The sequence below is a fragment of the Gnatocerus cornutus genome, unplaced genomic scaffold, assembly GCF_029298725.1.
Source record: "Gnatocerus cornutus isolate USDA-ARS CGAHR unplaced genomic scaffold, icGnaCorn1.1 ctg00000029.1___fragment_2___debris, whole genome shotgun sequence".
NCBI lineage: Eukaryota > Metazoa > Arthropoda > Insecta > Coleoptera > Tenebrionidae > Gnatocerus > Gnatocerus cornutus.
This window is the reverse complement of record NW_028275379.1, coordinates 730-28072: the sequence shown is the minus strand read 5'-3', so window position 1 is coordinate 28072 and position 27343 is coordinate 730. Positions and strand designations below refer to the sequence as shown.

General features: G+C 36.3%; 2 protein-coding genes across 2 annotated transcripts; one reads left to right on the top strand and one right to left on the bottom strand.

Annotated features, from left to right (window-relative positions):
• Window positions 1-2481: 2481 nt before the first annotated feature.
• LOC148166076 (uncharacterized) lies at window positions 2482-2973 on the top strand. The gene is made up of 3 exons (XM_088049452.1): window positions 2482-2792; window positions 2833-2865; window positions 2916-2973. Exons 1-3 carry the CDS (start codon window positions 2482-2484, stop codon window positions 2971-2973), a joined length of 402 nt encoding a protein of 133 aa, XP_087905578.1.
• Window positions 2974-5160: 2187 nt separating this feature from the next.
• Window positions 5161-14807, bottom strand: LOC148166075 (uncharacterized). Its single transcript, XM_088049454.1, has 4 exons — window positions 14587-14807; window positions 13705-13842; window positions 5502-5651; window positions 5161-5395 (listed from the first exon to the last, which is right to left on the bottom strand). The coding sequence occupies exons 1-4, from the start codon at window positions 14759-14761 to the stop codon at window positions 5172-5174; spliced, it is 687 nt and encodes a 228-aa protein (XP_087905580.1). The 5' UTR covers window positions 14762-14807; the 3' UTR covers window positions 5161-5171.
• Between the last annotated feature and the right edge of the window lie 12536 nt (window positions 14808-27343).

The following is a 27343-nucleotide window of genomic DNA, read 5'->3' as shown; positions in this document are numbered from 1 at the left end:
GTTCGCGAATGTGTAGAGTGTCAGCGGTACAAATGTAAAAACTCCAAGCCTGCTGGTCTGTTGCAAACTCCAGTGATGGCGCAACGGTTCGAGGTACTTGCTATGGACTTGTTCGGCCCTTTGCCACTTTCGGTGAGTGGGAAAAAATGGGTCTTTGCTGTGGAAGATGTGGCCACTAGGTGGATCGAGCTCTTCCCGCTGGAGAAGGCTACCGCCGAAATGTGCGCGAAGTGCTTAATCGACGAAGTAATTCTACGATATGGAACTCCGCGTAAAGTCATAAGTGACAATGGGACACAATTTGTTTCTGCCTGGGTTTCAAGCAAATTTTGACTCCTGTGTACCACCCTGCTGCAAACCCCGAGGAGCGACGAAATCGAGATATAAAAACGCAAATATCTATGTTGGTAGAAAGGAATCACACTCGCTGGTGTGAAGTCATTGCCTCTGTTCGGTTTGCGATGAACACCACTCTGCATTGTAGTCTGGGACACAGTCCCGCGTTTTTGTGTTATGGGCGCGAATTAAGAACACCATTTGAGGTCCACAATGATCTTCGGGCGGTGATAGAAAACGAGAATTTCGTGGCCGAGATCACACCCTACCTGAAATCCCTAACTAATAATTTACAGGATGCTCGTGAGGTCCATGAACAACAACAAGACAGGGCAAAGAAGTACGCCGACCAAAAAAGACGACCAAGTCCTGGGTATGAAGTTGGAGAAAAAGTCCTTGTCGACGTACACGCCTTGAGCAACGCGGCAGCTTCATTTACAAACAAGTTCGCCCCAAAACGAGATGGTCCATATCTCATTGTTGGAAAGTCAAGCCCGGTATCTTACACTGTAGCAGATCCCGCAAATCCAAACGTAGTGTTGGGTAGATACCACGTGTCAGCAATACGACCATTTGTCGAGGGCCTCGAGACGCCGTCTCCGGTCTTACCGTTGAGAAAACGAGGGCGTCCAAGAAAAACCCTTCAACCAAACGTCGCGTTGTCTGACCCGATTGCCAAAGAGGCTGTGGCGGAAGTTCCAGGAACCTCTACGGAGTGCCCACGCCGCCGTCTACGGAACCCATGCACGGCCCCATGTTGTGTTTGAGGTCTTATTTTAGTTGGATCCCTCCTGGGGACAGAGTAAGGAATCCAAAGGGGGAGTGTAACAGGAGTTGGTGGGTGAATCACTCTCGCCCTCTGCGTTTACCCTTCACGCATCCCCTACTCCCGGGGATACCAACAGTTCGTTCTAGCGTCCCTTAGAGGACGGTGTCTAATCACATTTTACTGTATTTCTACATAGTTAATAGATGTTTTAATTGTTAATTGTATGCTCTTCAACCCATACAACTCATCCTATCAAAAAGTAGAACGAAACATCACAAGATTTTATACAAGAATTACAAAAAGATCTAGACGAACTTATTTCGTGCGAAGACAAACAACAAATATTTTCAGGTTTTATTACTTTAGGTACACTTTATAATTTAAAGAGATATGAAAAAATATTTAATCAAAAAGTTACTCACAATAACATGATAGAACTTAAATTTGATTACCTAATGAAAGAAAAGGTTAGTTTAAAATTTAAAAATAATTGTATGGAAATCAGCGAGCCGATAAAGGATATATGAGAATGTATAAGGAAGAAGAGGAAAAAGCTACAGAAATAATACCTTTTGCTAGCCCATATAAAAGACCTATAACAAATGGTCTATACGGTATTGATGCACATAAATGGGAGACTTGATCAATTGAAAGAATTTATAAACATGGAGATGTTTTTACTCTTGGAATGGGGTCATAAATAATTAATTTTCTATTGTAAAAATTCATAAAATATTATATATTTTTAAATGATTTAAGATCACTTAAACTTAATCATCTTGATGTTTAATTAATAAAATAATAATATACAAGTCGTACCTTTTCAAAATCGAGTTTCTAGTGTGTTAATTGTAATTGTTTTCTTATCTGTAAAAGCCAAAATTCGGTTTGTGTTGTGTCGTTGTGCATTGTGCTTCATTATTTGTGTTATGTACTAATTTATAATTAATTACCCTATTAATAGAATAATTCCATCATTCTCATTTTACTATCATCATCAAACACATAATTATATTATTTCATCTTTCAAAGAAGAATAGTTAAGTTAGATTAAGAAACTCATTATTTCATTTTCTTTGAGTCAGCATTTCTTATCATTTACAAATACTCATATAATTTTGTTATTCAGTTTGCTTTGTATGACAACCATGTTTAAATGCTTAAAATTGATAGTCAATAGACGAAAAGTAGTTATTGAAGACCGAAGTCCATAACAGAAATCGTTGAATTTCAGGCTAACATTTATATTAATCTTTCAATTGTTTTTTTATTTTTATAAAGTGAAATTATTAGATAAAATATCCCAAATTATTGAAATTATCATTTACTGGCCTTTTTTCAAATCGAGTCTGTCTTGTATTTGCTTATCATTTACCATGGAGCAAAAACGTTTTGGAGTAAAAACTTCACTTATAGAAGAACTGAGATTATTTCAGTTAGCTCTTAAACAGAAGCGCATGAGTATGCCGTTTGCTACTAAAGCCCATATTCTGTGTAATTCCCAAGAGGTGGAAAAAAGTGTACAAGCGTCTACTATAACAATAACTATAACGCCTTTAAATCCACGCATCGAGAATTTTAAGCTGCCTCGACAGCCATTAATTGTAATGGGAGAAACAGAAGTTCTACTCCGCATCAATGATTGTATGAATATTACCATTATATTTGCAACAATGCAAGAAAGACTGTTAACTGTTGTTTCTATTTCATACATCTTGTAATTTTAGGTCCAGTTCCAGTGAATCCGATGACAGTGATTAGTGAGAAATCAATTTTTTTTTAAATTTGTTTAAATTTTGCCTAAATGAAGTCTAACAAATGTTTTAATGAATAGACCCATAAACAGGATTGCTAGGGAAAAGCCTTAACACACTAGTTCTACATTGTCTCTGGGCTTACTTGACCAGACTTTATTATAATATAATAATATAATAATAAATTATAATTTAAACATGGAAACTTTTCCTTCAATACCCGAATAGTTTTCTACAACTCGTCGAGTAGGTGTTTCCGAGAAGATAAGAATTACACATTTGCTATATCGTAAAGGGTTAATTATAACTGGAGGAATTAGCCTTTGGATATCTGCTGTCCCCAAGAAGAATTTCATCTGAAATCGGCCTCCAACCGTTTTTTATTCGATGGAACAGTCCAGTATTTCTTAAAACATGAGAATCATCAGTACTTCCTGGCCAATTTGCATATGAATAATAAAATCTTAAATCTGGTCGACATTCGACCATTGCATTAACAGAATTGAATTAAACTTTTGTTTTAATATTAGAGATTATTCTTGTTAAAAGATCATCATGGCCTGCTGTAATTTATTCAGGGTGTTCCCGAATAAAGTGCAAAGATTTTAACCCCAATATCAGACAAATCAGTTTAATATAACAGCCAATGAAATGAGTGGGCGCCACTGCAGTCTAAGTTCAAGTTCACAATCAGTCCAGGTCATCAAAAAGTTGGGAACAAAAACGCTAATAAACAAATGGCATTTGAAAAATTTTTCGTTATTATTTCAGGTAACTTTTAGTCACCTTATCACCAATCGATGTAAAAATTAACCCTTTTGAAAGCGCAATTTATTTCAAGCAAATTCATTTTTCGCAACAGGTACTTTTAAAAATGTTTTTAAAACCAGTAATTAAGTGAAAATTAAACAACTATGGTAGATAAGAGCGAACGTAAACGTTTTGTTTGAACGGTTTTTGCAGTCTTAGGGAAACAGTTGCTGAATTCGGTGCCATAAGCGTCGAATAACGGGTAATCCGAGAGGGTTTTGCCCCATTCGAATTTTAAATCGTTATCTACAGCGGTGTCCGATATTGGGGTTAAAATCTTTGCACTTTATTCGGGTACACTCTGTATGTTTAATTGATCTCAGGATATTTTTTACACTTCATATAAATTTTCATTGATTTTTGATTTGAATTTGTCATCGCAAAATTTTCTAATTCTGTTTACAAATATAAAGCCATGAAATGATTCAAGAAAGTTTCATTTAATTCAAGCACTACACTAGAAACTTTCAAGCGCCGTGCTATGGTTCCTTTTTCATTCCACCTTTACTTAACTCACATGATGGAACATAAAGTCAAGTATGTAATACGTACATAATGAGCCTTTGTTGACCCGACGTATTCATTGGCATCGTTCGCAAGCTCGCTCCACCATAAACCATAAAAATCGATCGTCCACAAAGGCCTTAATTATCGTGTGATCAATATTGTTTGTAATCGAGTCATCCATAAAAATGAATACGTACGTCTATCGACAATTCATACTAGCGATTTGATATCAAACTTAGCAACCGAATCTATGAAAATTGATAAATCATGCGACAAAAGAGGATCAAAAGGAAATCTGGAAGGTGCTAGACACAGGATGGAAGAACACCTTCAACGTAGATTCGCTATTTGCTCACTTTTGACATTGCAGTTGACAACCATTTGACAGCTCTCAGTACGAATCTATCAAAGGCATACCCACAAATTAATTTGCAAGACTGACTCAATTACAAACAATACTGATCACACGATATAAACTTATAAAATAAATAGCTATTATAGGAGTAGATTTAAGCTCAAAATGGGACAGATACAACACAAATAGAAGATAAATAAACACGCTTACATCAATGGATTCAATTTTAACACTGAAAATTGAAGAGCGATCACGGCATTGTCTAAACTAACCTTACTTATTAAATTTACTTGTGCGTGAATGGTGCCAAAGGTAAGCACGGGCCAAAGCAATTTGCTTGGGAAAAACATAATTACAGAAAAAAATGTTAGCTTAGACACAAAGCGACAGATCATCATTTCGCAGTCACACAACCTTCGAAACTTCGAGTGAGAAATTTTTCATTTTTAATCAAATTTAATCTCAAGGTTCGGAAGAACGCGAAACACCCGGTACAACAGAAAAATCTTTTCAGATTATGACGACGAGTTTACTTTAAGAACTATCGTTCTGAGAATTTCAGTATACAGGGTTATCAAACAGTACGTCAGTCGAAAACTGGCCACAACGAAACATATTCATTTAAGTCCATTAAAGATACCTAGTTGATTTCCGAGGTAAAAGCTTCCAGGCGCCGTACAACTTTGGCAAAAAAATTCATTTCCCTCGAACTCGTAGTTTTTACGGTACTGGGTTCCCTAGAAATATTAGCGGCGTCTTGATTCCTTTCATCTGCAGACACCATTCCTTCTTCAGTAGAAGCCATGTCCGTTTTTTTTGCAAGTGGAGACAGTTTTAATAAGCCATCGTCGTTGTCCGGAGATTCTGCGAAATAACACAGCAATTTTTATCTACGTTACATCTCGCTCTTAAACGATGCTTAAGCTGATAAATTGATGTGTTCAATTTAGTGAAATTTTAAAATTTGTACCTTCGGTCGCCTGGTTGCGGTTGGCGGGAAAGAAGCTGCTCACGACGCACACATCCATTGGCGTGCTTGGCGTCTGAGCTTCTTGTACTATTTGCACATCATACGTTGCTATTTTTTTTGATTGACTGCGCCCCTCCGTTTTATCAGCACCTAATGTTACAATCAATAATAATGACTGATAGTTAAGTTATTAACTATATTATAAGAGTGTTTTAGACAACATTTTCCCCACGCCAGAATGTTTAAGCGCGAGAACGTACTGCAAACGTTTAATTTCCTTAAGTTGATGAGACGTAACTAAAATACGAATGCAATACAACGTTTCATCTACAATTACAAACCCAAATTAAAAAAAATATAAGTAAATAAAAAAGTAAACTCTCAATTAAATGTCACGCTACATAAATGTGCATTCAACATGTAAATAAACAATTTTCTGATGTAACTAACAGCAAAGTAAACAAACTATATCAATTATTTAAATCCAAAATAATTGTTGAAGTAGCAATAACAACACCTTAGCAACCTTAGCAATTGTATAAAGGTATATCTAACAACACTAGTACTGTTAAAATTCGCTTATACACTGCTCCGCAAAATCGATTTACACATTTAAAAAATGGCTTTACAAAAATTATTGACGATTCCTACCAACTTAACAAAACTATAAATTTTATAGAGCGTTTAAAGAACAATCCAAAAATGCAAATTAATGAGGTACAAGAGCATTCTGCAATACTCTCAAAACTAACAATTTCATTACCTGATTTAACACAATTGTGGCAAAAAAATCGCTAAATAAGAAGAATACTAATTTATCAGTATTCAATTTTTTTTGGAATAAGTGTTGTTTCTAATTGATTTGCTTTAATAATCAAGTATAAGAAACCAGTTCTTAAAAAAAATGTTTTCAAGTTTATATAATAGAGAGAGGCCTGCCATTCCAAAACGTTGCCAATTTAAGCAGAAATTGGACTTCTTTGAATTTGTGTTGTATACAGGTGAACCCGAATAAAGTGCAAAGATTTTAACCCCAATATCAGATAACGCAGTTTGACACAACGAAATTTCGCGTTCCAAAATGTCACCGTTTCCGAGAAAAAAATGATTAAATTTTTCTGCAGAAATTAATGTGCGCGATTGGAGGCTCTAGTTCAAGTTCACGTTCAGTCAAGACCATCGAAAAGATGGTCGTAAAAACGCTTTTATCGTTCCCCCCAGTTTAACAATAATCGTGGTAGAGAAATTTGAGTTTTACAGTGCCAAATTGTTCAAATTTGGATTATTTTGAGTTATTTTTTAATCTTTGCCAGTGGTTTCTTCAAAAGTGTTGTGACAAACCTAAAGTTATATAAAGTGTTTTTCCGAGTCGGAAAAAGTCACCTTACAAATCCAATCGAGATAAAGATTGGTCCATTTTAGGACCTCATTTATTTCAAACTATTTTATAGAAATACTCAATTTTTGAAATGTGTTCTGCCTTTAAAATCTGTAATTAAGTAAATGTTAAACACATCCGATAACAGCGAGAGTAAACATTTTTTGTTCGAACGGTTTTTGCAATCTTTGGGAAACAGTGGTTAAATTCGGGCCCACAAGGATTTAAATTTTTTTTTGCAGAATTATTTTATCAATTGTGGTATCTGATGTTGTGGTTAAAATCTTTGCACTTTATTCAAGTTCACCCTATATAATGCAGGGCACAATATAAATCGCCTTCTGGAAAAAACATTCTTAAATGTATTCACCTTTAGCTGGACTTAAAACGTTTTGACTAGCAATAGTACAAGGTGTTTATAAATGTTTCTAGCATCAAGGATGGCTCTGGAATTCCTGTCGTGCACTACTTTGCCGCTTTGTTGTCATAGTGAATACAACTATCTTGAAAATTATTTATGTCACTTATGTCAACGATGTTTCTGTTACGATTTTGTGTCAACATTTTTGATTTTCAGGTTTCAAACCACAACTAGAACAGATTTCTTCTCAAAACTTACTTTGCTCTATGTTTGAGGTTATCTACAAATGTCAGTTGAAAAATCTAAATCCACATTTCTAATGAGCGGCAAATTTCGTTGACATTTCATAGCCACCTTTGATGCTTGAAACATTTATAAACACCTTGTACTTGGAATTACGTTTTAAAAATGTGCCCACGTTTTACATGTTTTTAAACATTGATATTGTAACGGATCAGATAGAGCGAAATCAAGTAGGTAGAACAACAACGGAGGCGGCGTGGGGCAGATTGATTGACATTAGAAAAGAGAGAATTGGAAATAGTGCAAGAGTTGTTGTAAAGTTGTTTTTGGGTTTAATAAATAATATATCGAACGCGAAAAACGCTACAATTGGCGTCAGGTGTAGGGTAGTGCATTAAGAGACATAAAATGGCTATGAGGAAAGTCTTGTTAAAGGATTTGAAGGTAGCAGACCTACGGCGGGAGCTAGAGGAACGCGAGTTGGACGCCGAGGGTAAAAAGACCATACTCCAACAGCGGCTGCAAGAGGCAATACGAAGTTCAGGAGAAGATCCAGAAGTATTTTTATTTGACTACGATGCTTCAGATGGAAAAAAAACTGCTAGATAGAACAACTGAGTTGGAGCAAAACATGCTGGTAAATTCTAGAGAGCTGCGTAAAGAATTTAAAGAACAAGCGGAACAATTGAAGGATGATCTATCAGACTTAGAACGTCTATTGCTGGCATTAGAGGAAAAGATAGAAGAGAAGAATGTTCAAGCAACGTTGCCTATATTTGAAACATCAAAACTGCGTCTAAAACCTCCGCCGTTCGATGGAAAGTCCTCATGGGCCACATACGTTCTTCAGTTCGAAGCAGTGGCAGCAACGAATGGATGGACTCCAGCGGAGAAAGCAACAGCATTGATTGTGGCCCTGCGCGGTGATCCAACTGAGGTTTAGAACAACAACACGATTATCAGCAACTGGTGAAACACCTAGAAATGCGCTATGGACAAGCTCATCTGAAAAGTGTTTACCACTGCCAGTTAAAGAACCGGTCCCAGAAGCTAAATGAGAGTTTACAAGAATTCGAAGCCGACGTGGCTCGTTTGACGCGTCTAGCATACCCCGCAACTCCAGAGAACGTGCTGGAACGGCTAGCGGTGGACGCGTTCATAAACGGCCTTCGTGACAGCGATACGAGACACTCTTTACTGATGGCTCATCCCGCGAAATTAATGGATGCGCTTGCTCGTGCTTTAGAATTTGAAACAACGAAGATGACATCAAGAAGCCATCAAAAGATTCGAATGGTTGAGAGCAAAGAGTTGGAATGTAAGGGAGAAGATCTGGAGGCTGCCGTGAAGCAAATCTTGAATGAGGTCATGAAAAAAAAAAACGTCCGATAAGATGTTGGAACTGCGGAAAAGAGGGGCATATACGTAGTTACTGCAAAGAAAAGCCCGGGGAGGCGTCGACTTCGTCGGTGTCGGAAAACTAAGGCGGGTCGAGGAAAGGGGGCAACCGTCGACCTATCGCCAGCAAGCCCCAAGAGCACAAATCGCATCGCTTAAACACCAACCGAACAGCGCTTTCGTGGATGGCCTTATTGACGGAAAGTTACACGTGCTGCTGCTAGATACAGGTGCGACAAAGACAATTGTAAGATCGGATGTTATCAAGACTGGAAAGAAAGTATCGCCCACCAATTGGAGATTACGTACTGCCACCGAGGAAGCAGCTGTAACCCATGGAGAAGTTGAAGCTACCATCACAATTGGAAGTACGTCGTTTAAACATAAGGTTCTAGTAGCCGGCATCGAAGACGAAGTTATACTAGGCATGGACATTTTGAATGCAAGAGGTTGCAAGTTAAACTTTGAAAAGGGAACACTAAAAATAAATGGCGAAGAGGTTGTACTTCACCGGGCTGGAGAAAAAGCGGTTCGCGTAGTCCTAGCAGAAGATACCTCGGTTCCAGAGAGAAGTGAGGTTATCTTAAGTGCACGTCTGGAAGGAAAAACACGTGACGGCATTATTTTACTTTTTGAACCCAGGTGCCACGACAACGAAGTTGGACGGGGGCAAGCGATTGGGAAAAATTTGCTCTGTGCAGGCAATGTGGTGCCCGTGAGGGTAATGAATGTGAATTATTACTCTATGTCACTGAAGAAAGGCACCTTTCTGGGAAACTGTTCTCTTGTATCTTCAATTGTCCAACAATTAAGCCTTGGGGAGGAAACATCAGAAAGGCTACCTGTCCAGCTCAACTCACGGATTACAACATCTTCTCAGGATTTAAGTACTTTCCAGCAGAAAAAGCTGAGAAAATTGGTCAGCTCGTATCAAGACATCTTTGACATTGGAGATGGGAAGAAGGGAAGAACAAAAATTGTTCGACACCAGATCGACATTGGAAATGCGCGTCCAATTGGGCAAACGGCAAGGAGGTTACCATTTGCCAAAAGGGAAGAAGCTGAAAACATTGTTCGAGAAATGGAGCAAGAAGGCGTGATTAAACCTTCGAATAGTCCGTGGGCTTCTCCAGTAGTCTTGGTGAAGAAGAAGGACGGCTCAACTAGATTTTGTGTCGACTACCGCCAGTTAAACAATGTTACAAAGAAAGACAGCTACCCTTTACCTCGAATCGACGATACATTAGACACTTTGGCTGGATCAACAATTTTTTCAACCCTGGATTTAAAAAGTGGTTATTGGCAAGTTGAGTTAGCAGTTGAAGATCGCGAGAAAACGGCATTCACCGTCGGTTCTGGATTGTGGCAATTCACAGTGATGCCATTTGGATTGTGTAATGCTCCCGCCACCTTTGAGAGATTAATGGAGACAGTGCTGAAAGGGTTATTGTGGAAGACATGCTTGGTATACCTCGACGATATCATCGTGGTAGGAAAGCAGTTCGAAGACCTTAGAAGAAGTTTTCCATCGATTACGAAGTTCCGGTTTGAAACTTAGTCCCAAAAAGTGTCATCTGTTTAAGAAAGAAGTCCAGTACTTGTGCACATATTACCGCCGTTACGTGCCGGGATTCGCTAACATTGCTAAGCCACTGACACGACTAACTGAAGAAGATCGAAAATACCAGTGGGACAAAGAAAGTGGGGAAGCCTTCGGGAGGCTGAAAGAGGCTTTGACTAGTGCCCCGGTGCTCAGTTATCCGATGACTGATGGGAAGTTTATACTGGACACCGACGCAAGTAATGTGGGAATAGGAGCAGTACTGTCACAAGAACAAGACGGACAAGAAAAGGTCATCGGTTATTTCAGTAAGACCTTGTCGAAACCTGAAAAGAACTATTGTGTTACTAGACGAGAGTTATTGGTCGTTAAAGCTGTTGAGCACTTCTACAAGTACTTGTATGGAAGGAGATTTCTGCTGAGAACAGACCATGCTGCATTAAAATGGCTTTTGCAATTTAAGAATCCTGAGGGCCAGGTGGCCAGATGGATTGAGAGGCTCCAGGAATTTGATTATGACACCGAGCACCGAGCTGGAAAAATCCATCAAAATGCCGACGTCTTATCAAGAAGACCTTGCGAAGAGGATTGTAAACATTGTCAGCGAGCGGAGGAGAAAGATGAATCTGCTCGCAGAATTAGAGTAGTGAACGACCGTTGGGAGAATGAGAAGCTTCAAAGGGATCAAGAAAATGATCCTGACCTGGGGCTGATGCTTCAATGGAAAAAAACGGACCGCCGTCCGACATGGGAGGAGGTCGCGCGGTTTTCACCTGTTGTGAAATCCTACTGGGCTCAATGGAACTCCATTGTCGTCGACAATGGATTGTTGAAAAGGGTATTGCGGACATCGGAGAGTCAGGAAGACAGAAAGCAGTTTATAGTTCCGAAGAATCGAATATCCGAAGTGCTAGGAGAGGTCCATAGTGGTACTACAGGGGGGCACTTGGGGGTAGCCAAGACGCTCGGTAAACTGCGAGAGCGATTTTATTGGGTAAACTGCAAGGCAGATGTGCAGGAATGGTCAAAGAAATGTGTGACCTGTGCGGCAAGTAATGGGCCGCTTAGACGTCGAAAAGCACCCATGCGTCAATACAATGTTGGTAGTCCTTTTGAGCGAATGGCCGTGGACATTGCTGGTCCATTTCCAGAGACTGACGACGGAAACAAGTATATTGCCGTGGTTATGGATTATTTTAGCAAGTGGGTCGAAGCATACGCTTTGCCTAATCAGGAAGCTGTAACTGTGGCGGATGTTTTAGTAAGAGAGCTCGTTTGCCGATTTGGAGTGCCGCTTGAACTACACTCAGACCAAGGAAGAAATTTCGAGTCCGCGTTATTCCAGGAGATGTGTCGCGTTCTAAAAATTCGCAAAACCAGAACAACTCCGTTACATCCGCAATCTGACGGGATGGTGGAGCGAATGAATAGGACAATGAATCGGTACCTAACAAAAGTTGTCTCTGACCATCAAAGAGACTGGGATCGTCATCTTCCATTCTTTTTGTTGGCATATCGTTCTTCGGTTCATGAGACCACCGGACAAACGCCTGCAAGTATTTTAATGGGTCGTGAGTTACGTCTGCCTTGCGATTTAATGTTTGGATGTCCGCCTGGACAAGATATCGCAGGTGAAGACTACGTCAGTGGGCTACGCAGGAAAATGGACGATATTCACCACCGGGTGCGTCATAACATCCAGATAGCTAGCGATCGGATGAAGGAAGCATACGACGTCAACGCAGACCGTGGTGGTTACCAGCCCGAGGATTTGGTCTGGTTTTACAACCCTCGTCGTCGTCGAGGGTTGTAAGTTATATCGGGTTGTCAACCGCATCAATGACGTCATCTATGCTATCAAGAAGCTTCCTAATGGCAAAATGAAAGTGATCCATTTCAATCGGTTATCACCGTACTTTGGGGAAGAAGAAGGCGTGGTTAGAACTTTATCGCCACCTGAAAAGACTGTCCCCTGCTACTTTTTCGAGACCGCTCGGTGCAAGAGAGGATCTAAATGCAAGTTTGCTCACAGGCTGACCGGAAAAACACTTCGGGACGAAGAGTATTTAAGAAGGGGGCAATGTAACGGATCAGATAGAGCGAAATCAAGTAGGTAGAACAACAACGGAGGCGGCGAGGGGCAAATTGACATTAGAAAATAAGAGAGAATTGGAAATAGTGCAAGAGTTGTTGTAAAGTTGTTTTTGGGTTTAATAAATAATATATCGAACGCGAAAAACGCTACAATATAAACTTTTTTCGATTTTCTTTTGCGAGAATAATTTTAAAAAACACACCATAAACACATAAATTTAATTCAGTTCATGGTATTAGTTACTTCGATAATAAAACAGTTTTATTCGTTTCGTCTAAAATTATCAAAATAACACTTACAACGTTTTAAAATGACAGATCTCAATTATAATCATCATAATGACTGTCTTGTAACTTGTATGTTTCTTTTTATTTTTTATTAAAAAATTAACCAAGTTTTTTCAGTAAATGGCACTTACAACGTTTTAAAATGACAGATCTCAATTATAATCATCATAATGACTGTCTTGTAACTTGTATGTTTCTTTTTTATTTTTTATTAAAAAATGAACCAAGTTTTTTCAGTAAATGGTCGTCGATAAAGCATAGTATTACACTCACATGTAATGACTCGTGTTCCTCGGTTGATTTACCCCGCTCGCTCGCAAACAACCTAGTGAATAATGGGCATTATAACACGCTCGTATAGTAATACCCTATAACAGCATAATGTTGTTAAATGAGACTACAGAATTCGAGAATTTCAATGCTCAAATGCTTATATCATGAATACTGAATCCAATGTACCCTCAACATTCGCGGAAGTTCCGTTCCAGATTTAAGACGCGAATGTCAAATTCGCGAATGTTGAGTCTATTAGCTGTGGAACTTCAGATATGTTAAGTCAACGAAATATATTAATATTATATTTTGGCCAATATTTCATCGAGTTGTTCCGAAAACACATAAAAGCAGTATGACATTTCCGTTTCAGAATTTTATTTATTGTTTCAAAGGGGCCGCGAATGTCAAACCCGAGAACGGTCTATTGTACTACTTGTTAAAGAAGTAATAAATGTAACAATGGCAAGCATCCCTTTGTAGACTGTTGGATTTTTAGTACGACATAAAACGTCTACTTTATATACTTTGTAGTTTATATTATTGTAGGTATTAGCATATAGTTATTTGCTCAATGCAATCTAATTTGATAACTAGTAATAACTACCTTTGCTAGACTGGCCGGCGAGAATGAAGTCATCCTCGACGGTTACATACATTGTCGAGCTTGATAAATTGGATTTTTGTTCGACATTCAGCTCACATTTTGCATTTTTTTCTGATGGACCATATCCCTCGAATTTATCTGTAATGTTTTTATCATTAAATATTGACTTAAACATTAATTGTACAAAACTCAATTCAATAAAAATTTTAAATATCAAAAATTCTTTCACATATCGATAGTATTCTGCGAGGCGCATTTTTTATCACACATAAAACTTGCGCAAAGTTCACCATTTCGAAGATATTTCCTATCAAACCTCAAGCACTCATAGCAACATGAATGCGATGCGTTCGCAAGACGCAATTTTTCATAATAGATGCATATTAAAAGTTCATCGCTTCAAAAATATTTACTGTTAAACTTTAAACATACATACAAATTATTAAGCTGTAACTTGAGCCAATACTACAGGCATCCATAAAAATTATTTAACTGTCTTACATTAATTTACCCTTGACCCGAAAGAGTTTGACACTGAGAACCCTAATCACTGATTTAGCGATACAATCAAAAGTGTACATAACTCCAGTACAGAACAATGAATCAAACACAATATATAAGTAGGTACACCTCAATTTTCAGGTGTCGGACTATAACTACTAAAAAACAATCTTCAGAAATTATTTTTCGCGTTTTGATGTCAAGTAATTAGATTCAGCTTGAGTGTTTGACTGTTAAGGCCGAGGTTCATACAAAAACAACGCCGAAGAAAAATTTTGACTTAAACTCAGTCCACAAATAAATAAAATGAGAAAATTATGAAACCAAGTCTCATACCCCAGTTCCTAGCATCAATCAATCGTAAGAGTTAATAAGATCTACCTGTAAAATGCTGTCTTTTTGGTGCTAATATTGAGGTTCCACTAGTGCCAACTTGCTGTTTCTCGCTACTTTCGGCAAGCAATAAAGCAGCTGATTCCAATTTCTTAAGGACAGCCTTCTTGTTTTTATAGACACCCTTTCGCCTCGTCCAGCTGCTCCTCCCCTTTCTCGGCATTTTCACAACTAAAATAATGTTTCATTACATATGCATAAAGCGTGATTCTTATTAATATTAATCAAGGTGCGATGACATTTTTTGGACATGTGTGTTTTTACACCATAAGATTTTGAAGTTATACTTCATACCAATTGATAGTGAGGTTCAAATGTCAAACTTGACCCAAAATTTGGAGGAAAGTACTTTATAAGGAAATTTATACACCAAAAGTTCACAACCGTGTCTGACAGCCCTTTGGCAGAAAAGTCATAATTTATAAACCTTAGCAAGTGACTTACGTATTTATGGAAATTCAAAGTTGTATCATGATTCGAATGGTTTTCAAAGAAGTTGATTCCGTTCCTAGTTGTTGGCAATCAAATTATAAAATTTTTGAGACCCGCAGTCGCATGGCTGATATATTTATGTTACCAACATAGAAGTAGTGGTTAGAAGTGAAACACATGGAAAATTCATCTAATCTTTTTAATGTTTTAGTCAACTATAATGTGTTCAATTCTAACCACCGCAACCATCAAAAATTTCAAATTGTTTTAGCTTAAAGAATAAAATGTCGTCGTTTTCGTCTGATCAATTTTCATAGCATTCATTCCTAAGCGCAGTTGCACACTAAATCAGCACAGAACTTCCCATTGCAAGAAAATATAACAAAGTTGTATCCTTCAAAGATGAATTTTTAAGATTTTTGGTAAACAGTTTAAACAGTGTTTTCCATTAGCAAAGTCCCCCCTTTTTAACGATATCGCAAATGTGCAAAACAGACTTTGCAATAAGCAAACTATCAAACAGAAAGAAACTGAATATGTCCTAAAACACACTAATCATTCGTTTTAGGTTTCTTCTATAGTGAAACTATTATCACTATACAGTAGTTCATGGTGGCCAGATAATATTCCTTTGTAACCATTTAACTCTCGTTTAATGGTTTTGTGCTCTAAAATTTTAAACAAAATTATAACCCTCATGGAATCTCATAAATGTCAACTTACACATTCCTACTGGACAAAGAAAGGTCGAAATAGGTTTTTCTAACATTGGTGAAATATCCATTCACAAAACATAAAAATCAAGTTACCTTTGATTTCTGTAAAAACAGAGTGTACTTTTCAATCATCATTTCATGGGACTGTACTTTGAAGTTTGTTGTCAATGTCAGTTCAGTTTGTTTAATTTTAGTGTACCCTAGAGAACTTTTTAGTGTCTTGTTGAAACTTCCCAATGCAGAAATTAACTATTTCTTACGCTTTCTTGCAGAGTGAGTCGAAATTAAAGATTTTATTTTAAAATTTTGGCATTATAATTGTCAAATGTCCATTTGGTTACCAATCTCACCAACTGTTCCTTTTAGGGTTTTTTTTGTGAATGGATATTAAGCATTTTCATCCGTCAACAGTCCATTTCTTTAAAACCAGAAAATTTCAACTATTCAAACTGACAGCGTCATCCCCCTCTACACTGAAATGAGCAGACTGCATTCTGTTAACCCTCTTTGTAAGTTTGATCATGCGCTTGTGTAGAGTTCAAACCATTTATGAAAGCATTTTAAATAATTCATTTTTTAGGCGACTTAAACTTAAAATGGAATTTTTAGGCCTCAAATGCGGCCCAAAAATAAGTCTTTTCTATAGTTATCTATATACAGGGTGATTTTTTTAAAACGGCAGGCGTTGTAGAATTTTTATTTATGAACCGATTTCAAAAATTTAAAAAACAAATTAAATGGTTTTTAATTTACTATAAACTGATGATTTTAAAAATTTTCTAAATGTCTTAGTTTCTTCTGGGCGATACTCAACTTTCTTATTTTAAATTGACACCCATATTTTTTTTCTCATAATTTAGAAGATATTAATTTTCTTGATTCAGAAATGTGTAAGATGTTCTACTTTTACAAAAAATATTAAAAAAAAAAATTTCAAAAATGAAAAAATTTAGGCAATAAAAGTTAATAAAATCTAGGTGCGTGGTGTCAAATAACACAATATCGTTATTGTAATGTCAAAAAGCAGTAAATAACAGAAAGAACTAGTTTTCTTTCAACAAGATGGGGCTACACCTTACAATGTACAATGCATTTCTCGTAGGTGTCAATTGTGCAATAAAAAAACGGGATGGCGTTTCAACAGTATTTTAATTAAATTAGGTAGTTGTTTTTTCTGATTTGTAATTATTATTGTCTTTTGTTATTAATAATTTCAAAAAAAAATGCCGATCTTTTCTGTTATTTGCTGCCTTTTTGACATTACAATAACGACATTCTTTTATTTGACACAATGCACCTAGATTTTATTAATTTTTATTGCATTTTTTTCCTAATTTTGATAATTTTTAAAAAAATATTTTTGGTTAAAAGTAGAACATATTACACATTTCTGAATCAACAAAATTAATATCTTCCAAATTATGAAAAAAAAAAATATGGGTTCCAATTTAAAATAAGAAAGTTGAGTATCGCCCAAAAGAAACTAAGACATTTAGAAAAATTTTAAGATCATCAGTTTATAGTAAATTAAAAACCATTTAATTTGTTTTTTAAATTTTTGAAATCGGTTCATAAATAAAAATTCTACAACGCCTGCCGTTTTAAAAAAATCACCCTGTATCTATAGTTATCGACATTACCCCCAATTTTAAAATTATTTGGGGAAAATCAAATCGACAAACTGCTGTAAAGTGCAACGTGTTGAATTATTGAAAATGAACATGTCTAGCAATTTATACAAATTGTGCATGCCGAAACTGCAAATGTAAATAAAGAAAATATAAACTTTTCTAAAGGATTCATAAATATTTACAATTTTTCAGTTGTTATAAATGATTAAATCAATAAATCATAAATAAAAATTAATTAACTTGTAAACTTAATGATGTCACCTAAAAAATCCTGTGTGCATCACAGCCAAAAAGTGCCATTTTGCCCTCGCCTTCATTCTCATCAAAAAAAGGCTCGGCCAAAAAAGAAACACTTTTTCGTCTTGGTACACAAATAACTATTTTTGTGCAGTGAAATAGTATATTATGAAACGCGTTTCATAATGAACATTTTGCCGCACGCACGTTTTTAAGACACGACGAGCGCAGCGAGTAGAAAGTGCGGCAAAATGCATTATGAACAAGTATCATACGCTATTTTTTCTATTTCGCCTTATTTTAAAAAAAAAACGAAAAAACTTGATTTCGAAATCTAGGGAATTTTAGGGTAGTTGGCATTAACAAAATGTTCGGGGAAAAAAACGAAGTAGCCAAATCCAATTTCAGTCAGTTTGACAGGTGTGACGTTTTGAGGTTACCGGAGCGCAAGGGAGTCAAGAGAGCAAAGATGTTGATCATGATCATGATGGTTCTCTTGCATCCAAAGAGTTTTTCTCCGATGAATTATTAAGCCAAGTACAACAAGAAATAATAGTGTATTGATCGATTTATCATGGTTTATCAAAACCAAAATCTAAATTGTCAACGTTGACGGCAAGTTGACGGTTTGTCAGCTGCAAACCTAAGAAAAATATAAGTTCCTGGAAATATTGGCACGGGATTGGTCCATTACGATACCCAAATACGCTCAAACGCGTATCGAAATATCTTCATTATGAACGCGAAATAGAAAAAAATTATTAAAAAGGAGATACTGGGTGGGATTTTGGTTCTACTACGATACGAAGACGATACGATGTTTCTATGGCAACACCAAAAATATCGTAATCGGTATTTTGGTTCTGGATTTTATCGTGGCTCAACGATACGAGCCACGATGTGAGCTACGAGTTTTTATCCTGTGCATTGCAGATGTCGAATGTCGCGGGCGCGCGAAATGTTTGGAGTTCTTAACCCCCATCTTGACAGAGCGCGGTCTTTTTAGCGTCGTTTGTGCATTGTGGGAGTTTCATCTACCAGTTTTGCCGCCACCTCGCCCCCACAAAGACGCATCAAGGTAATTGTAATTAAAAACAAATATAGGTAAAAACCGTATAAAATAACAACATATCAACAATTCTACAATGTTTGAAATGTTAATTTAGATGGACAAAGGTAAAGGAAAGCAACATGCCGGAAAGCCACTGCCTCAGCAAAAGTAAAAGAGCCCTGGTCGACTTTATGCTAAAACATCTAGCTTTCGCTCGCCATCAGGACTCTGATCCCGCCAAAGTATTCAACCTTTGGGAAGAACTAACCCAAAGCCTGAATGCGTCTGGCGGGGTCCGGAAGGACAAAAAAACAAACGGGTTAGTATGATCACCTCTTAAATCCATAATAATTTTGTATGAATTTCAGTGCTGGGGGGACTGGAAATCCTCGACGAAAGCGAAAGCCATGGGCATTGAGGAAAAAGCAGGGACAAACAGGAGGTGCTGGCCCCAGTGAAGATCCAGATTTAGTTTTACTAAATCAGCTAGATCTGAAGATCTTGCAAATCCTGGGGCCAGACTATGCTGGCGATGAGACCGTAGAGCTTGGTTCTCAGGTAAGTCTTCACATGAAAGTTCCATTCTTGCAAACTGAACAAATCAGTTTAAATAACATTTTAGGTTACTTAGATAGATTCATGTAATAATTAAGACGATTTAAATTTTTGTTCACATTTACCTATGTATTATAGAACATCCTTGTTGAACCTGCCTCTCAACACTGTGCCCCCGCCCTTCCAAGTTGTGTCGGCAAACATCCTACAGTAATAATTGTTTTATAGGAAATATTTCTTCCCTCAATAACATTCGTGTCTTTTAGATTTCTCCAGAGCTGCTTCCAATCCCTATACCCCAATTACCATCCACAAGTAGGGCAAGTCCTGAGGCCAGGAGAACCCCCAAACGAAGACGGTCCGAAAAGCCCGAAGACACCGTGGGTCAAAAGTTGCTGAAAGCAGAAGATGAGGCGAACCGTCTTGGCAGCCTCCTGGTCAAAATAGGGGAGCGCCAAGCTGATGCGCTCGAAAGATTGGCCAAAACAAGTGAAACACTTTTAGATCTATTTAGAAAATTTGTTAATAAATAAAAACTTACCAACAATTTCGTTTTCTTTCAAAAAGCAACCTCACACGTGATGGATGGAATAATTATTTTTTATTGCGCTTGTGCAAGTTGCGAGAAATTGTATTAGTCTGAAGAAAGCAACCAACAATTCCTTTTTTGCACTGTATTTTTTTAATGTTTTAATGTCATTTAAACTAAAATTCTGTTCAAAGAAATGCTGAAAAGAAAGGCAATTAAAAGTGATCTGATAAATCTTGAATTATTCAACATAATTTTATGTTCATCTGCAACACAAAAGACACACGAATGTTACGAGAGGACTGTGCTCTTTTTAAAAATCTGCATTTGCGCACAAAGTATCCGACATAATTAAAAATCGTAGAAATTGGTTGTGTGCACATGTTGATTGAAGAAGAGGAAATCAGTAGTAGTGTTGCAGAAGTGAAATAGAATAGAGAAAATACGAACAGGTAAATAAGGTAGCGATATTAATTAATAATTGATGTACGAAAGCATCAACTTTCGGAGTCATTTAACCGTGTGGAAAATGTCACTTTCATATGGGGTCGTAGGAAAAATATGATTTCCGACGACCACTATAAAATATGCCACATTTCATACAGTTTTCTCGTAGTGAAAATTTAAAATTGCAAACAATTTCAGTGCGAAGACGAACGAAGCGCATATCAGTGTGCAATGAAAAATTTGAGATCTCTGATTGGCCGACAACGGTGTGTTTTTATATTGCACACAGGTTGACGCAGATCGGGCATTATCGGTATCTAACTTTCGGCGCAACGACATAATTATTTTGTCCGCGGCTAGGTGCTCTGCCGAATGACATTTTAAGTTTTAACTTGTCCAGAGATAACTTGACGTGTTTTTGCACCGTTATTAGCAAGTGGAAGAGGATAAAATATAAACTTTAATTAAAAAAATAAATATTAACTTAATATAACTATTAACTATTAATATAATTAACTTAAATATTAATTTTTGTGATCGTCGGGAAAATATCGTGTACAACACGTGTTGAAAATTCGATTTCACACTCGTTTGCTTAAGCCACTCGCCTACGGCTCGTGGCTCAATTCTGCAAAACTCGTGTGAAATCTTCCATTTTCAACACTTGTTATTCAATATACTAATACGCATGCGACCATTGTAATTTCAAATCGGAAAATTTTGACATAACGAGTGCACATGTGCAAAATTGTAAACAAGAAGAACTAGAGACAATTTCCAGTAAGTGAAACATGTGAAAAATGCTGTACCTATAGTTTTTTAATTATTGATGGTCATAATGAATCTGAAAATTCAGAATTTGTTTGGAACTAAAGTAACCCAAAAGGTATAAGGCTATATTGCAATAATAAAAATTTTGACCGTCAATTATCATCTCTTTTGTACCCTTATCGGCAAGCGCGTGTCCCAACAATAAATCATGGTTTGCCTAAACTTACCAGAACCGGCTTAAAATATTTTAGTAACGATTAAAATTAGGGTTTATCTGCGGTGCTAAATTTACCATTTATTACATTGTTTAAGAAAAACAATAGAAATTTTGGTAATCAGCGATTAATAATAATCTCTTTGGCCAAGTTTGATGTAATTCATGTACATGTTTCCATAATTTTTAAATATTATTAAGCCGGGACTGATCGAAGTAACCAAAGTAAGCGCTGCGGTACAACCAGATGGTTTACAACTCTGGGATGTTTTCTATTGTAGACAAGTTAACTTTTACACAATGGGATAATTTTACTGCTGCTATATATAGCCTTATACCTTTTGGGTTACTTTATCAATCCACTAAGCTGTTGTTGTCAATCAGATTTTGTATGGAAAAGCAGCTTAGTTAGCCACACAAAAAGAAGCAGCTATGGGAAGATGTAGCTAAAAAAAATGACAAGTGTCGGAAAATACGATGTATCGGGTCCAACCTGTGATAACAAATTTAGAACAACTATGACGACGTACAGGAAAATTAAAGACAAAAACAAACAAACTGGCACTGGTGCAACAAAGTGGCCTCATTTTGACCTAACAGATCAACAATATGGAGAAAAACAAGCAGTAAACCCCCATCCTAACCAAATAGCAAGTACTTTAAAAGATGAAACCAATGCAGGAACCAAAGAAAACAAAGAAAACAAGACTAACATTGGAGACAAAGAGACTGATGATACAGAGGATGATCCGAGAGAAGAAAACAATGACAAGACCAAGACTGAAATCAAAGCTGAAGTAATTGATTTAGAGTATTTCAAAAAACAGCAGAGTTTTGAAAAGACAGAGAGTTACAACCACGGCCCAATTGTATACAAAAAGGATGAAATGGGATATGGAGATATGAGGATATGAGATATGATCTTACTTCTGTAGATAACTTAGTAATCCTAAAATGTCCTCTAAAATCTATGTCGGATAATTCTTTAAAATATGCTGTTTTTGTTAATATATCGGAACAAATTCTTTCTTGTGGTGGTACTTCACCATCGTCGATGTCCTCATCTGATGAAGATGTTAGGGGTCCTCCGCAATTAATTTAGAAATAAATGCACCTGCTGTTCCCACTAATGTTATACACCTTTTCCACTGTTCGTTCGTTTTACTATCTCTGAGTTGTGGTTTGAACTACAATTGCTTCATTTTATACCTGATTTATTTGGAAAACCGGTCCACGTTTATTAAGTAAAAAGCTAACTGCAGGTAAGTTTTTTTATGTATGATACAATGATTAATGTATAATAATAATAATTAAATTAGGTAGGTATTGTATAAATTTTGCGAAATTGGGGAATTTGTACTAGAATTTGGGGGAAAATGCCGATGGTTGGTGGGGGAATCTACGTACAACATCTGGCAACACTGTGGTAACGGTGTAATGTTTAGAAACGCGCCTTGTCATTCGTCACATCGTATCTGTCACGGCAGAGAAACAAAATACCGAATACGATAACGAACTACCAAATTATATCCCACCCACTGTGTTTTTGCTTGGGGAAGCCTAATTAATAAAAATGTAGTCAACGACGTGGTTCAATATAACATTCAATACCATGGTTACTTAATACAGGATATCTAATATTGAAAGCACCAAGGTATTCAATATTAGCAGCATACTTTGTTTCGGGGAAAAAACTTCGGTATTCATTATGTCAGATTATTAATTGTTATTAATTTTTACTATAAAACAAACATAAAACAAATTAAATACGGTTTACTTACCCAGTAACTTGAGTTTTATAAAAAATAAACGTATTTAGCCCACACAAACAAAATATTCAAATTAGCACAAAAGACTTTCGTGTTCCGCCACATTTCCGCCATATTGAAAAACAGCCACGTGCAGAGAGTCAATGACCTGACATCTTGTCAAACCGCAGCCAATCACGCAGCGGTAACTAATGGCTCGCTTTTCCAACCTGAGTTACGATGGATCCAGAATTAAGCGACCCATCCAATCAATATTCAGGGCTCTCCCCCACTTTATAAGACAAATTTTTAAAGACTAAAAGTTGCCGACATGTATGGGAGCATTTTGACAGGAATGTTATAATTTCTAAACAATGATAAAACATTTACATTTCGCGTAGAAACAACATCAAAAACTGTTGAATTCTTTCGAAAATATGAAGTTACTTCCATAAAAGTTAGAATGGTTTATAAACAAACATCTTCTTTGTTGCCTCAAAGTGCCTATGTATGAGTTTAGGGATACCTCTCGTACTGGACGTAACCTATCATTGCGAAGTCTTCCATGGCAACTTACACATCCAATGTAAGAAATGGCAGGTATCATTATTTTTAGTGTTTTAGTAAGTAGTTTCAATTTACATTGACCTTTTGAAGAGCCAGCGAAGTATAAACTTTTAAGTTTGTAGGTTAGTGTAACAAATCGAATTTGACAAATTGGGCTCGTGCAGCGTTTAACAGTTGACAGTGATTGGAGGTAAAATAACCTAACTGACAGTTTATTTACTACATTATTCTTTATACGTGAGTGGGGTACTGATGGATTGTTCATCTTTGTAATTAAAGGATGTTTTAGATCTTTCGTGACGTGCAGGTGTCCAAATGGATTTAAATGCTTATTACCATACACTTACTGCTCAACACCAAAACAGATATTTGTCTAAAATATCATATCATAATCAACGTCAACGACCCATACACTATTAATGTGAATTCTTGTGATACAGATTTTGCTGTTTTTCCTAAAATATTATACCCAGATATTGTAAATTATTTAGTATTTACAACGAGCACATATACTATGGACAAAATGTGCGAGTACAAAAGTCTTGAGGAGTACAATCAATCTGTTTGTGGCTGGGTCGTGAAGGTAATGCATGTGTTGTGTAATTTTAATCAATTGTCTATTTTTTTAAATGTTGCAGGTGATGCACTCACAGAGATTGCGAGAAAAACTTTTGTCTCCATAGATAATTGCAGAAAAAAATGGAAGAGTGAAAATGGAAAACCGGCTCATCGATGTCACCGGTGGAATACCAACCAATATCTCCGATGGTAACGGTGTGATGTTTAGAAACGCGCCTTTTCAGTTGAAATACGGTGAACTCGAATGTCGTAAGTCTAACTCCCTTTAACTCGAACATAATTTTTGAACGTGTCATGCCAGAAACAGTGTTAATTACTTCATCTAAGTCGAACATAACAAATATCATGTTGCACAAACAAAGGTCTCCGAAAAACTATAGGAGTATAATATAAACCTAAAACTTTATTGAACAGATGAAACAATATTTGTTTGCTTTGACTTTTTAATACTCGAAAAATTCGAAGTTGTTTCAATTGGAAGCACAATGTCGAAGAGAACAAAACAATTTAATTAGTAAAGTGTCTAAAGATATTAAAAAAAGTGTGGTTGCTAAAAACTATGGTATTCCACGCAGCACCTTGTCAACGATTTGGAAAAACAAAGACAAAATCTTAGAACCCGTTTTTATGTGGTTTAATTCTGTGAGAGCGCAAAATTTACCTTTGGTAAAAGAAAAAGCTGCATTTTATGCAAACGCCTTTGGGGCATGAAAACTTTAGTGCTAGTGAGGGGTGGTTAAACAGATTCAAAACTAGACACAATATTGATTGATGATTACAGACCCAAAATATTTAGAATGTAGATGAAACAGGACTATTTTTTAGATGCCTGCCAAATAAAACCTTAGCATTGAAGAATCAAAAATGTTTTGGAGGAAAACACAGTATAGAACGTATCAATGTCTTGGTAGGAGCAAATATGACGGGTACTGAAAAGTTGAAAATGATTTGTTATTGGAAAAGGCCAAAACCCGCGATGCTTTAGAGGAGCAAAAGAAAAAGCTTGGGTGGCTGGTGAAATTTTTTACAAATGGCTACTAAATCTAGACAAAAAATTTGGTGCTCAAAATCGCAAAATTCTCTTATTTTTAGATAATTGCACCAGTCATCTTCCCGACATTCAATCTTGATTAAAATTCATCACTATTCAGCTTTTTCCGTCAAATACAACTTCTAAACTGAAAAATCTAAAAGTTCACTATAAAAAAAGCATTTTATTAAAAACTATCGAGTCAATGAAGGAAGAAACTCAACTACTACACCCCAAACTATCTTTGTTAGATTGTATTCGGTATCTTACAAAAGCTTGGTTTTCGGTGACAGAAGAGACCATAAGCAAATTGCTTTAAAAAAGCTGCTTTCGGACGTAACTCCATCTGGGATGAAGAAAATCTTGTGCCTTTAGCCAATCTAAGAAGTTTTAAAGATACCGATGCTGAAGAGTTAGTTAGGACCCTTGTGGAAACAAAGCTCTATGGGTCAACATCGGTAACGAAACCATTCAAGATTTCATCGAAGTTGATGATGAATTGATTTTCTTCTAATATGCCCAGCGAGGAAGAAATCATTGAACATGTGACTAATACAACTAACGATTGCCTCATTCGAAATTCAATTCTTTTTTGCAGAATTATTACGTACAGCGGTCTCTGATATTGTGGTTAAGAACTTTGTACTTTATTCGGGTTCACTCTGTATAGATTAATAAGAATCTCTCTGTACACACATATTCATTGTCTCAGAATTAAAGTCAGAGGACACAGGCATATGCAGACAGTAATACAAAACAAGTATTTTCAAGACACAATTTTTTTAAAGCAAGAAATATTAAAGTTAAGACTAAAATACAGTACGCATTGTCGGTTGTGGAACTGAAATTTTCGTTTTGAGAGAAAAATAGTACCTATTTGTTATTTGGCCGAAAAGTGGCTGTCACGCAATTTTGCATGCGCTCGGCTACTATTGCTCGACAAAAAGTACAACTTTTCTGTCGTATAATAAAATCTACTATTTGTAATACATAAGTTTGAATTATTAAAAAATACTCATTTTACGTATTGCACACTGAGAATTAGCACAGTCAGCTTTGCGAAGAGTGCAAAGTTAGTTTGGCAAGGAACTAATAATTACTAGGAAATGAAAAAGTATGAAAATCATCGGCAAAAAACGATGGCACCCCGAAGAGTTTTTATTACGTAAGTTTTAAGTTCTTTACATAGTAATATTTTATACTCAAAACTGTGTCATTATCCCCCTTCACAGGCGTTCCAAGCTTTTGCAATTTATATTATTTATAGAAAGTTAAATTTAAAACAATATCAAGTAGGTCTTGATTTGTAGTATGACATTCTGAGTACTTCTGCTAAATTAACAATCCTGCTAATTATAACCTTTCTGTTTTGTCGCAGCAGACACAAAAGTTGGTTTTGCTTAGATTGGTAATGTAACTAAACAAAAACAAATAATCATATCAAAAATACAGACAGAGACTTGTCCAGCAACATCGGACATCTTATCAGCCAGTAATTGAAGAAGTCTTTGAGCCTTCAGAAAGTAATAGCAGTTCTTAAGATACGAGAAAAAAAGCGAGCTTTTTTTTTCATGGGCGAGAAAATCTAAAACGTGGACAAAATTGCATTTAAAACGTTTAAAAATATCCTTTTATTGTTTTTTAAGATTATTAAAATTGCCGACATACATTTTAGACTTGATGATTGTGCTTCTTTTTTTTTTAAATATCATACGTAATTCTACAAAAAAAAAATGAAAGTAAATTGCAACGTACTTCCAGCAAAAAAAATCGGCCAAATAAGTTAGATTAAAAAACCAAAGGCAAACTCACAGCAATCCAGGAAGCTGACCAAGAAGAGACAAATTACATCGTTGAAAATACTGAAGCCGATTCACAATAAAATACGTAGAGATTTGTGATAACTTCTTTAATTGTTATTTGTTTTTAATTTCATTTTATAATTAAATTTATATTTTTAAATTTGTTAAAAATATACATTTGTGTTTCCATTTATGAATTTACGTTATATATCGTGTTCGTTATATATCGTATTCATTAAATTTCCATTCTGGGTAGGCCGTGTATTTTGGACGTGCGTTGACTTCTTGTTCGATAACTAGCAAATCTCGCAAACATTAAGTCGAAACTACTGAAATGGTGGTAGTTACAACATGAATTTTTTTCTCAAAGCCAACTGCGAATGGAAATTTAATGAATCACACAATATGTCAATGTATCACAATAAAAAGTTTTTAA